Here is a 13,409-nt window from a genome sequence, read left to right as displayed (position 1 = left end):
TCAGCTCTTTGCATCAGGTGGCCAAAGAATTGGAGTTCAGCTTCAACATCAGTCCTTCCAATGAACACCCAGGACTGATTTCCTTTAGGATGGACTGGTTGGATCTCCTTGTAGTCCAAGGGACTCTCGAGAGTCTTCTCCAATACCACAGTTCAAAAGCATCAATTCTTCAGCACTCAGCTTTCTTTATAGTCCAACTCTCACATCCATACGTGACCACTGGAAAAGCCATAGCGTTGACTAGACGGACCTTTGTTGGCAAAGTAATGTCTCTGCTTTTTAATATGCTATCTAGTTTGGTCATAACTTTCCTTCCAAGGAGTAAGCATCTTTTAATTTCATGGCTGCAATCATCATCTGCAGTGATTTTGGAGCCCAGAAAAATAAAGTCAACCACTGTTTCCCCATCTACCTGCCATGAAGCGATGGGACCAGATGCCATGATCTTAGTTTTCTGAATGTTGAGCTTTAAGCCAACTTTGTTACTCTCCACTTTCACTTTCATCAAGAGGCTCTCTAGTTCTTCACTTTCTGCCATAAGGGTGGTGTCATCTGCATATCTGAGGTTATTGATATTTCTCTTGATTCCAGCTTGTGCTTCCTCCAGCCCAGCATTTCTCATGACGTACTCTGCATATAAGTTAAATAAGCAGGGTGACAATATATAGCCTTGACATACTCCTTTTCCTATTTGGAACCAGTCTGTTTTTCCATGTCCAGTTCTAATTGTTGCTTCCTGACCTGCATACTGGTTTCTCAAGAGGCAGGTCAGATGGTCTGGTATGCCCATCTCTTGAAGAATTTTCCACAGTTTATTGTGATCCACACAGTCAAAGGCTTTGGCATAGTCAATAAAGCAGAAATAGATGTTTTTCTGGTACTCACTTGCTTTTTCAATGATCCAGCGGATGTTGGCAATTTGATCTCTGGTTCCTCTGCCTTTTCTAAAACCAGCTCGAACATCTGGAAGTTCATGGTTCATGTATTCCTGAAACCTGGCTTGGAGAATTTTAAGCATTACTTTACTAGCATGTGAGATGAGTGCAATTGTGCAGTAGTTTGAGCATTCTTTAGCATTGCTTTTCTTTGGGATTGGAATGAAAACTGACCTTTTCCAGTCCTGTGGCCACTGCTGAGTTTTCCATATTTGCTGGCATATTGAGTGTAGCACTTTCACAGCGTCATCTTTCAGGATTTGAAATAGCTCAACTGGAATTCCATCACCTCTAATAGCTTTATTCATGGTGTTGCCTCCTAAGGCCCACTTGACTTCACATTCCAGGATGTCTGGCTCTAGATGAGTGATCACACCATCGTGATTGTCTGGGTCATGAAGAACTTTTTTGTACAATTCTGTGTATTCTTGCCACCTCTTCTTAAAATCTTCTGCTTCTGTTAGGTCCCTACCATTTCTGTCCTTTATTGAGCCCAGCATGAAATGTTCCCTTGGTGTCTCTAATTTTCTTGAAAAGATCACTAGTCTTTCCCATTCTATTTTTTTCCCTCTATTTCTTTGCATTGATCTCTGAGGAAGGCTTTCTTATCTCTCCTTGCTATTCTTTGGAACTCTGCATTCAGATGAGTATATCTTTCCTTTTCTCCTTTGCTTTTCACTTCCCGTCTTTTCATAGCTCTTTGTAAGGCCTCCTCAGACAGCCATTTTGCTTTTTTGCATTTCGTTTTCTCAGGGATGGTCTTGATTCCTGTCTCCTGTACAATGTCATGAACCTCTATCCATAGTTCTTCAGGCATTCTGTCTATCAGATCTAGTCCTTTAAATCTATTTCTCACTTCCACTCTATAATCATAAGGGATTTGATTTAGGTCATACCTGAATGGTCTAGTGGTTTTCTCCACTTTCTTCCATTTCAGTCTGAATTTGGTAATAAGGAGTTCATGATCTGATCCACAGTCAGCTCCTGGTCTTGTTTTTGCTGACTGTCTAGAGCTTCTCCATCTTTGGTTGCAAAGAATATAATCAATCTGATTTCGATGTTGACCATCTGGTGATGTCCATGTGTAGAGTCTTCTCTTGTGTTGTTGGAAGAGGGCATTTGCTATGACCAGTGTGTTCTCTTGGCAGAACTCTATTAGCCTTTGCCCTGCTTCATTCTGTACTCCAAGGCCAAATTTGCCTGTTACTCCAGGTGTTTCTTGACTTCCTACTTTTGCATTCCAGTCCCCTATAATGAGAAGGACATCTTTTTTGGGTGTTAGTTCTAGAAGGTCTTGTAGGTCTTCATAGAACTGTTCAACTTCAGCTTCTTTGGCGTTACTGGTCGGGGCATAGACTTGAATTACCGTGATATTGAAAGGATTGCCTTGGAAACGAACAGAGATCATTATGTCGTTTTTGAGATTGCATCCAAGTACTGCATTTTGGGCTCTTTTGTTGACCATGATGGCTACTCCATTTCTTCTAAGGGATTCCTGCCCACAGTAGTATATATAATGGTCATCTGAGTTAAATTCACCCATTCCAGTCCATCTTAGTTCACTGATTCCTAGAATGTCGATGTTCACTCTTGTCATCTCCTGTTTGACCACTTCCAATTTGCCCTGATTCATGGACCTAACATTCCAGGTTCCTAGGCAGTATTGCTCTTTACAGCATTGAATCTTGTTTCTATCACCAGTCCCATTCACAACTGAGTGTTGTTTTTGCTTTGGCTCCATCCCTTCATTCTTTCTGTAGTTATTTCTCCACTGATCTCTCACTGTAGCATATTGGGCTCCTACTGACCTGGGGACTTCATCTTTCAGTGTCCTATCTTTTTACCTTTTCATACTGTTCATGGGGTTCTCAAGGCAAGAATACTGAGTGGTTTGCCATGCCCTTCTCCAGTGGACCACATTCTGTCAGACCTCTCCACCATGACCCGTCCATCTTGGGTGGCCCCACACGGCATGGCTTGGTTTCACTGAGTTAGACAAGGCTGTGGTCCATATGATCAGATTGGCTAGTTGTCCGTGACTGTAATTTCACCCTGTCTGCCCCCAATCTCTTCTCTCAGTGCCCACCGTCTTACCTGGGTTTCTCTTACTTTGAACGCGCAGTCTCTCTTCGCGGCTGCTCCTACAAAGCGCCGCCGCCATCCCTTACCTCGGACGTGGGGTAGCTCCTCTCAGCCACACAGGCGATTATTGGCAGTTAACAAATTGGCCCCGATTCTGGAAGCACCCGCACTCCCCAGGGGAGCTCATTTAGCCCGCTTCACTGCTCACCACCAGGACAATCAAGAGTAACTCATGGGCAAGCACAGTCCTGGCCCCCACAATGGACTCCGTTAGCATAAATGGATATGAAATCTAATGTGGCAAAGCAAAGTGCAAGCGAGCTTCTGTGCCAGGAAAGAAAGGTCTGACAGCTAAAACACTGCTCCTCGGCTTGTAGATAAATCTGCGAGCATGCTACAGCTCTGTCCCCAAGGACCTTTCTGTCCTGCGGAGTCTGCACTGGAAGATTTCATGTTCTGCCAGACAACAGCCCCTCATGGATAAAGCCTTGCTGAATCCCATGTCATGCCCTTCACAGCCCCGAAGGCTGCAGATCCAGCCTCCTGCTCCAGTGGGGACAGCCTCTGTTGCAGGCTGCTGCACGGTCCCTGCCGTGATCCCTGTTGGACCTGGGGCCATTCCGTGTGGATGGACAGACCAGACTCACGCCCTGGTTCTGCCACTTACAAGCCCCGTGACCATGGACAAGTGACTGTACCTCTCTGACACCCTGGTTTCTTGTCGGTTAAATTGAGATGATAATCCTGTATGGACTATTAGGAGGGGTGGCGATCGTGTATCTGATGGGTCTGGCTCAGAGCAACTGAGAAGTGTTAACAGCTGTTACAGTTGTTATTAAAACCCCAAGATGCCTATTAGGGCACCAGGATGCTAAGGAGCCTCCCTTCTGGAATGGTTCCTACTGTGTCAGATAAAACAACATATTACCAGGCTGAGCTATGTGAAACTGCCAATATTTAACCATTTCTGACTGTTAAAAAGAGTTTTGTCTAGCACTTACAAATGAGTGACTATCACTTATACGAAGCCCCTCGTAAAAAGACTCGTCCCCAAAATCCACACACAGTGAGGAAGGGGTGAGGTGGGGAAGGGAGACTGGCAGGGCTCCTGGCAGATCGGTCAGCACAGAGGTGGGAGGTCGGGCCCCACTGTGACCATGTCCTGCCGCAGCCCACTCTTGGGCACAAGGGCCCCTCTCCTGACCTCCAGATTGGAGCCGACTGCTGGTTACCCAGCTCTCCCTTCCTCCCTTGTCGGAATGTTTTCCTCTCTGGACTGGAATCAGCCACCCTGGTCCTCAGTGGGCTGAGAGTCAGCTGGCTCCTTGGAGAAAGTAAAGATGTGCCTGGTGTGCATCTCTTGGCAGGTCAGGAACATCCGAAAGGTCCTTCAGGAAATTGACAAGCCCTTCGGCCTCTATCCCAACTTCCTCAGCCCGGTGAGCGGGAACTGGATGCAACGTGAGTACAGGTGCCCCTGGTCCACTGGATTTCTGCCCAGCTTCCCCGCCCGCCAGGCTGTGCAAGGCACCTGGGCCCAGTGAGGGGGGAATGGATTTGCTCAGGGCTCCTGGGTACCACCCTCCTGCCAGGTGCCGTGGGGAGTGCTCATTACTGTTGCCATTGCCGTTGTGACAGCTGTGAGGCCCGCCCTCTGCATCGCCCGCGTGCCAGCCATCCCCAGCCTTCCAGCAAGGCTGCAGCCTTCCATCTCTTCTGATGCTCACCGAAACCTCCTTCATCCTCCCCCAAACTTGCAAGAGTGCTCCAGTTAGAGGTTTACTCCAAACGTGGCTCCAAGAAAAGCCATGCAATCCCCTCCCAGCCCCCTTCGTCTGGTTCCCTTCCTCCAACTTTAATTTCTTAAAAAAACATTTAAGCAGATCCTACCTATACAGCAATATAAAAATCATGAGTTCCTCACTGATGTCTTACACCTATAAAAATCGGTGCTAGGATTTCCAGCTCTTTATGTTCAGAGGCTTTTTTTTTCAACCAGACAGCTGTAGGTCTCCTCTGCAGCCTCATTCACAGCCCCCAGCTCCACCTACTGAAACAGAATGGGGTCTGTGGGACTCTCAGGCAGGGGAGTGTTAAAGTCTCTAAGCGTCCAGTATTGCCCCACTGTTGAGAAGCCCAGCTCTGCCTTGCCTTTTTGACCAAGGCCCTAGTCATGTGGTCACAGTCAGCACAAATTGGTTCCATGCGACCTGCCTCTCGAGGCTTCCCAAGACTTGCTGAAGGCCCCACCTCCACTGCCTCTACCCAGACAAGGACCCTTTCCCTTTACCCTTACCTTTTTTTTTTTTCACCTTACCCCTTTCCCTGCCTCCGATCCCAGTTGTAATGTCATCAGCAAGGGCTCAGGGACAAGGTGAACCTGAGTCTTAATTCCTGCCCACTCGGTGGTGGGGCGGGGGGCAGGGGGACTGTCACTTCTTCTCTTTGAGCCCTGGTTTCCTCTCTTGCAAAATGGGAGACGAGCTAGAGCTATGATCTTTGTGTACAACAGAAGGGCGTGGGAGCAATGGTCAAAAGCTGCAGTAAACAGATTTCGGTTCATTCTCCGAGGGTGACATGGGTTAGGATTTCCTTGGCGGTGCAGTTGTTAAGACGTTGCCTTCCAATGCAGGGTTGAATCCCTGGTGCGGAGCTAAGCTCTCACATGCCTCAAGGCCAAAAAACCAAAACATAAAACAGAAGTGATATCGTAACAAATTCAAAAAAAGACTTAAAAAAAAAAAAAGATAGCATGAGTTGTCTCAACAGGTAATAAGCACCCGTCACCAAAAGTATGCAAGCAGGGCCTGGAGGGCCAGCTGGCCGGCCAGCAGGGATACTGTGAGGAAACTGCAGCAGCCTGTCCTTCCAAGTCAGAGCCTCTGGGATCCGCCGGTCCAGGAGGCCCAGAAAATTCGACCCGGGAATTTTCCTTGGTGATGACCTCATTCCCAAGGAGCCTCCTGCAAAAACCACTTGGAGAAACGCAAAGTATTTATAACCAAAACACACCTACCAAATTCAGAAGTGCCAGGGGAAAATGAAGGTTTGAATTACAGATTATGGCCACGGGTAGAGACAGTTCAATAACTGTTACTGCCTTTAATTGCAAGGCCTGACTGGGTGAAGAAATAAACTGTGCAGCTGCCGGCCCTAGCTGCTCCAGGACAATGCGGCAAAACCCATTACCAGGGGGCGAGGGGCGTGGCTTCCCAGCCTGAAGGGCCACCTTGGCAAATTACAGGGGAGCCTCCCCGCCTTCCCCTGCCCCACTGAGAAGCATAATTTTCTTTGCAAGCTGCACCCAGGGTCGCAGGGCTGGGCAGACTCAGTCACATATGGAAAATTGTTTCCTATTAATAAAATATGAAGCCAAGGCCCACTGAATTGCAGAGGGAAGGTTATAAAGAAAGCCCTGCTCCTCTGGACGCCTGCCTTCCTCCTCCCCTGGCTTTGGTGCCAGAGGTCATCTCAGTTTTTCTGTGGTTTTCACTGGGTTCCGTTTGGTTTTGTTTTCTGGATGACTGTGTGATTTTCCAGCAGATGATACTATTCCCATCTTGCATAAGCCAAGTTCACGTTCTTATCTCTCCTTGAATCCTCTGTGTAGCCCACTTGCAGCCACAGACATTGCAGCTTCAGGAGGCAAAGGACTAACTGAGGCTGCATCCCAGCCCAGACCCATGCCTTTGCCTAGTCCCCACTCCGGCCTGAAGCTGGGCATCAGGGTAGCGAGAGGCCGAGACCCTCCCACCCCTAGGACGTCGCAGCCAGGATAAGTCCGCCAGGCTGCTGCTGGCGCCAAGCACCAAGATGAGACCGGCCCCAGCAGAGCTGCCGAGAGCTTGAAGAGCTGCCAGCCCTCCGGCTTGGCCCCTGGAGTGGCTTGGCCTCCTTGTCCACTGCCTGAATCCCACACCGTCCTCGGTGGGAGGGACGTGGTGAGCCCGGATTCTCCCCTGTGGGCGTAGGAGCGTGATCCGCCCGCCAGCTGCAGCCTGGCCGCCTCCCCAGCTTCACACTACTTTCCTGCCGGCGATTCCCAGGCTTGTAGGGTGGCCGCCTCCCGCTGCCAAGTGTGTTGGGAGTGTTGTTGACACGGTCAGGAAGTAGAAGAATCCAGCTCCACTCACGCACACAAACTGGTGCTCCCATCTGCATTTTATAAATCAGGAGCCGGAGGCCCCGGGACGGGGGGATCTGACTTGTCCCGAGCTAATGGCGGGTCCATGTTTCTAATTCCCACTCCTGAACTTCTCCCCTGTGCCCCTTGGTGTGTGGGAAGACACCACACACACACACACACGTCACCCACACACATTACACACAGATCACACACATCACACACCACATACATCACACATATCACACACACACATCACCCACACACATCGCCCAGACACATACATCACACACACACACACATCACACACACACACACATCACACACATCACATACATCACACACACACATCACACACACACACATACACACACATCACATACATCACACACACACATCACACATCACACATCACACACACACACACACACACAGAGGCTAGAAAGCGACAGGACCTCCAGATGAGAACTGTGTGCTGCAGCCAAGGCCCTGCGAAACTCGACACACATCCCAAGAGCGGGTCCTGTCTCAACAACTGCGGAAGACCTGAGCTGGCTCCCCACACACACACACACACACCTGCCACGTGAAGCCCTTCAAGGTCCTTCCCAGCACAGCCCGAATCTGCTTGCCTTTCTCTCATTCAGGGCCCACTGGGGCCTCCGCTGTGTGCTGTGGAGGTATTGGGCACAGCTGTGAATCTCCCATGGTCCCTCCCCACACAGCCCACAGCCTAGCGGGGGAGGCAGACCCACAGACAGACAGGTCCTGACGGTACAGCACCCAGCAACGGTGGGGGGCCGCTGTTACCTAGCACCTCCCGCAGGAGGGCACCGGGCCAGAGGGCACAGCTGCCTTATTTCCCTCCTTCCTCATGGTCCCCCTGTGGGGACATGGAGGGAAGCCTTTCTAGGTGGAGTGAAGCAGGGAGAGGGCCTGAGCCATGCCAGGGGAGAAAGGTCTTCCTGGCAGAGGGGTCATCACAGGTGAGACAGAGTGTGGTGGGTGGGGCTGCAGCATTTGGGACGGTGGAGAGGAGGAAGGCCCAGCAGATGACCGTGGGGGTCACCGTGCCCCTCCTGTGGGCCACCAGCCACAGCCCCTTCTGCGGAGGCTGACCTGGTCCAACCTCCAGCCTCCCCCACCTCTGCTCTGCACAGGTCTCCTGCCAGGGCTGTGGACACGCCGTCCATCTGTCAGGCCTGGCACAGCCCTGCCCATCTCTGTGCTTGCCCAGCTGTGTCCTTCCCCAGGGAAAGGGGCCGAGGGGGACACTAGGCTGGTTCCGTCTTTTTGGGTAACAAAGTCCAGCCCACGCTGGCCCCCTCCTATACCTCCCTAAGCCTCAGGCTTTATCTGGTCTGTTCCCATTTTCCCAAGTGCTTGTCCCCTTCCTGAACCCTTGCTGGACCAGGATTTGTTTAAGGAGGGGGCCGGAGGAGCTGGTAGGGCTGGTTTACCGTGGGGGCCTCCTATAAGCCCCCTCTCCTGGTTCCCTTCTGTCTTTCCCTCCCATTTCTGGTCTGTCCCTCTTCACACCTGTCCTTTCTTTCTCCGTCTTTGTCTCCTTCTCTTGGTTGACTGTGTGAAGCTGCAGAAAGTGAGAGCCTACTGGCTTGGTGGCTTTGGCTGAGCTATTTAGGCTCACTCTCTATTTTCCCATCTGGGAAATGGGGTTTGTCATGCTTACTTTACAGGGTTCTTGGGAAGACTGTTACACATAATACAGTAAAGCTTCCGGCCCACAGCAGATCCTCGAAAGTAGCTGTTGCCATATTCTCTATTTCTTTTTCTTGCCCCCACCCCCTTCTCCTCCCTTCTCTCTTTCAGCCCCCTCTTACTCCAGAGGAGCTGAAAATCCTCCTCCCATTTCCTACACCCTGCCTTCATCCATCCGCTTTCCTTCCTCTCTGTCTCCCTGCTTAACCAGGAACCACAGTTCGCTCCTTGTCGTATCTACTGAATGCCTCGATGTTGCATGTTAATGGGAGTGAAGTGCCGTCTTGCTTCTGTAATTAACTGCTCCTCCGTCAGCTGTCACTCTGGTGGGGCCGCCCTGCATGGGGACACCTGTTCGTCCAGCCACGCCTGGAGGTCCTGCTCCCCCAGGGTGGACGGAGAGGTCCTCCAACCCGGTTTTCCCTCCCCCTGATCCTTTGAACTCCGTTCATCCCAATTGGCTGAATTTAAACCTGTCTTTTTCAAAATAGCTCTGCGCTCTGACCGACTAAATTAAGCCTCTCATTCCTCCTTCCCGTGGCCTTTTATGAACCTGCCCAGCACTAATTACCATGTTTGGCACCGGGTAATAAAAAAATCTCTGAACTCCCTGCCACCAGATTATCTTTTTAAAGAAATGCAACATATTTACAGTTAATAACCGGCGGCCCTGCCGTCCTCCGCCTGCTAAACGACATGATTTATAGCAGCCAGAGGAGCCCCTGCACTTTTGTGTGGGACCATCGAACTCAAACCGCCCTGGTGGCCCCCAGTCACAGGCCACGCCTTTCTCCCAGCACCCCTGAACCGTTCTGCTGGGGTCGTTCTGCTGTGGTCTCCGAGGAGGCCAGGGATTAAATGCGTGCTCCCCACCGAGCTCGCCCGGTGAGTCCTGCTGGCAGCCAGTGGAGATAATATTCCTGTCCTCTCTCCCCTCACAGACCACGTCTCAGTTGGAGGACTCGGGGACAGTTTTTATGAATATTTGATCAAGTCGTGGCTGATGTCGGCCAAGACAGATATGGAAGCTAAAGATATGTACTACGAAGCCTTGGAGGTAAGACAGGCGCCTGACTCTGCGTGGGCAGTTTGGTCACTTGCCGCCAGTTCCCCGGGGGTCCCTGAGAGCTGGGAGCCTGGCCCCCACCCACCTCTGCCCACTCCCGCACCCCACGGCGAACGGGCCCAAAGGAACCCCGAGACTGTCCCCTCCTCAGCCTGTTGCTCTGTACACCCTGTCTGTGACTCTTCTCAAACATCTTGAAATTAGGGCCAGGTCAGCCCCCTCGTTTTACAAATGCAAAATCCAGGCTGAAGGCAGTGAAGTCATTCTTCCGCGGCCTCATGGAAAGCAGCAGGAAGCCTGATTCAGAAACTGCTGGGTCTGTGCTCCTACTGTGTCAGAACCCAGAACCCAGGGGTCCCCAAGGGAGGCAGCCAAAGCAAGACCTTCACCCATCTTCTGGCCAAACCGGAGGGGATATAATTAGCACATCCAAGCTGGGAGGGGCCTCCCTCAGTGGAGCACCCCATTCTGTTCCTTCTCTTAACGCAGATGGAAACCGGGCCCAGAGAGGGGAAGGCGCTGGCTCAAAGTCACACAGCACAGAACGGGCAGAACTCCAGCTAAAACCAGGTCTCCAAAGCCAGCCCCCAGGCTCTCCCCACTGTCCCTCAGCTGGTCTGTTCACGTGGCATGGAGTGAACAAGGATGCTAGGCTCAGATGGGCCAAAGGGGCAGAGACTGTGGGACTGACGGGGAGCCAGTTAGCCTAGGCTATTCTGAAGGGGGTTTGGAACCCCAGCAGCCCACTGGTAAGATACCTTTGAGCCCAACAAAAGAAAAGGCACCGGGCAGGCCCCGGACCTCAGTTTCCTTGTAAAGTACACTGAGCAGGTTGGATCTTTTCCGCTGCCACCTTGGTCAAAGCTAACTGGATTCCTTGCTCACCCCTCCCCACTCTAAGTCAGCCCCAGTAGTTGTAAGTGCAGGGCCCTCCCCGCACAGCTGCTCAGCACTTGGAATAAACCAGACTTCTCGCCTTTGCCCCCAGTCCCTGACCTAAGCCTGCCAGTCACCCTGACCTCTCTCTTCCCCTTGCCCTCTGAGCTCCGGTCCCCAGCCTTTCTCAGGCACACCGGCTCATTCCCACCCCAGAGCTTTGGTACCTGCTGCCCTCCTACCTGGACTATCATTCACGTGGCTGGGTCCTGCCTATTGGTCAATCAAAGGCCACAGAATTAGCCTTCCCTGGCTTCGCCCTCTCTCACGTACCTTAGGCTCATTATTAACCGTCTTCACCGTTATCGGCATCTACAATGATCACTTGTGCGTTGCTTGTTCTCTCGTTCACGGTCTCTCTCCCTGAGCTGTCAGTACAAGGGTCTTCTCTACTCATTCACTGTGTGCTTCACTCCCAAACAGTGCTTGGTACCTCGGGGGCATACAGTCACTACCTTGTGAGCAAATAAATGGATAGAGGGAGGGCAGGAAGGAAGGACAGATGGATGACTGAATGGGTGGATAGGTGGGTGGAGGGATGGACGAAAGGGAAGTGGGGAGGAAGGCAGGGAGGAGAGGTGTGTGAGTGGGTGGATAGGTGGGTGGGTGGGTGGATATAGGTGGATGAATGGGCAGCGATTGGATGGATGAATGACATCTCACTACGCTCTGATCACTTGAATCTGGCCAGGAATGGTAGTCCTTCAAGGAAACACACTGGAACAGCCCTCCAGAGCCGTGGACCCCTTAAAACTGCAGGCTCAGTGATAAATTTCCCCTGCCCAGCTCCCCAGTGCCAAGACCTCAGTCACGAAGCAAGTCCTGGGACTCCAGTCCCAGCTCAGTCTGGCTCAGCCCCATCCACTCCAAGTTTCTGGGCTGAGCTGCAGCTGCAGGCGGCAGCGTCTGTCAAGGATTAGCGGTCAGGTCCAGCAGCGCTGCCTGGAGAGGCCCCTTCTGCCTTCCTTGCAGAATAAACAGAAAAGTTAACGAGCAGCCCTGTTCCCAGCCCTCAGGGCACCCTGTAGTTGAGGCTTCAAGGGAAGAAATGGCCATGAATTATTTAAGCAAACGGGGAGCTTTATAGAAACACTTGATTGAACAGGAGAGAGCTCAGCTTTGCTCTGGCATTTGATCTCCCCGGTGAAAAGCCTGCAGTGTCTCTGACCCCGGGTAAAGGCTGGGCCTCTAGTGAGTTTGGGGCTTTGAAGAATGTTCTGGTGGTTGTCAACCTTGTTGGCATGTTAAAAGTCACCTGGGGAGCTGTAAAATCCCGGTGCCCAGGCTGCACCCCAACAAGGTTACATTACAACCTCTGGGTTGGGGCCCAGGCAACCACCGTGAAAGCTGCCTCAGGGCCTCCAATGTGCAGGTCAGACCAATGTCCTGCTAGGGTGGGCATGGGGGCGTTCAGACAGGCAGGCAGGCGCACCCCTGGGGGTCAAGAGGAGACACAACAGGAAGAACAGGGAGTTTCTGTCCTTGTGGTCTCCTCCAGGCAGTGGTGCTGGGTGCCTGGCCTTATTTAACCCCCTTCTTACAGGTAATGAAACTGAAGCTTAGAAAGGCCCAAGGTCTGGAGGAGGAAGGAGAGGGTGAAATGTATGGAAAGAGTAACATGGAAACTTACATTCAGTTCAGTCAGTCGTGTCCGACTCTTTGCAACCCCTTGGACTGCAGCTCGCCAGGCCTCCGTGTCCATCACCAGCTCCCGGAGTTTACTCAAACTCATGTCCATTGAGTCGGTGATGCCATCCAACCATCTCATCCTCTGTCATCCCCTTCTCCTCCCGCCTTCAATCTTTCCCAACATCAGGGTCATTTCAAATGAGTCTGTTCTTCACATCAAGTGGCCTAAGTGTTGGAGTTTCAGCTTCAGCATCAGTCCTTCCAATGAATATTCAGGACTGATTTCCTTTAGGATGGGCTGGTTGGATCTCCTTGTAGTCCAAGGGACTCTCAAGAGTCTTCTCCAACACCACAGTTCAAAAGCATCAATTCTTTGGCGATAAGCTTTCTTTATAGTCCAACTCTCACATCCATACATGACTACTGGAAAAATCATAGCTTTGACTAGACGGACCTTTGTTGTCAAAGTAATATCTCTGCTTTTTAATGTGCTATCTAGGTTGGTCATAACTTTTCTTCCAAGGAGCAAGTGTCTTTTAATTTCATGGTGGCAGTCACCATCTGCAGTGATTTTGGAGCCCAGAAAAATAAAGTCTGACACTGTTTCCACTGTTTCCCCATCTATTTGCCATGAAGTGATGGGACCGGATGCCTTGATATTCGTTTTCTAAATGTTAAGTTTTAAGCCAACTTTTTCACTCTCCTCTTTCACATTCATCAAGAGGCTCTTTAGTTCTTCTTCACTTTCTGCCATAAGGGTGGTGTCATCTGCATATCTGAGGTTATTGATATTTCTCCCAGCAATCTTGATTCCAGCTTGTCCTTCATCCAGCCCATCATTTCACATGATGTACTCTGCATATAAGTTAAATAAGCAGGGTGACAATATACAGCCTTGACGTACTCTTTTTCCGATTTG

At 51.0% G+C, this 13,409-nt stretch overlaps 1 protein-coding gene across 11 annotated transcripts in view; it reads left to right on the top strand.

Annotated features, from left to right (window-relative positions):
* The window catches only part of MAN1C1 (mannosidase alpha class 1C member 1), a 155,278-nt gene that overhangs the window by 127,972 nt on the left and 13,897 nt on the right, over positions 1 to 13,409 (top strand). For 10 of the 11 annotated variants that reach the window (XM_081586642.1, XM_081586646.1, XM_081586641.1 and 7 more), the window contains 2 exons: positions 4,385 to 4,478; positions 9,801 to 9,916. In XM_081586642.1, the coding sequence (XP_081442768.1) occupies positions 4,385 to 4,478; positions 9,801 to 9,916 (210 nt within the window). The remainder of the gene's footprint in view (positions 1 to 4,384; positions 4,479 to 9,800; positions 9,917 to 13,409) is intronic. The other variant, XM_081586639.1, reaches the window with a different exon arrangement.

The sequence above is a fragment of the Giraffa tippelskirchi genome, chromosome 3, assembly GCF_054371585.1.
Source record: "Giraffa tippelskirchi isolate mGirTip1 chromosome 3, T2T-mGirTip1v1.2.pri, whole genome shotgun sequence".
Taxonomy (NCBI): Eukaryota; Metazoa; Chordata; class Mammalia; order Artiodactyla; family Giraffidae; genus Giraffa; species Giraffa tippelskirchi.
The sequence above is the reverse complement of the archived record's forward strand: the minus strand, read 5'-3'. Positions and strand labels throughout refer to the sequence as shown.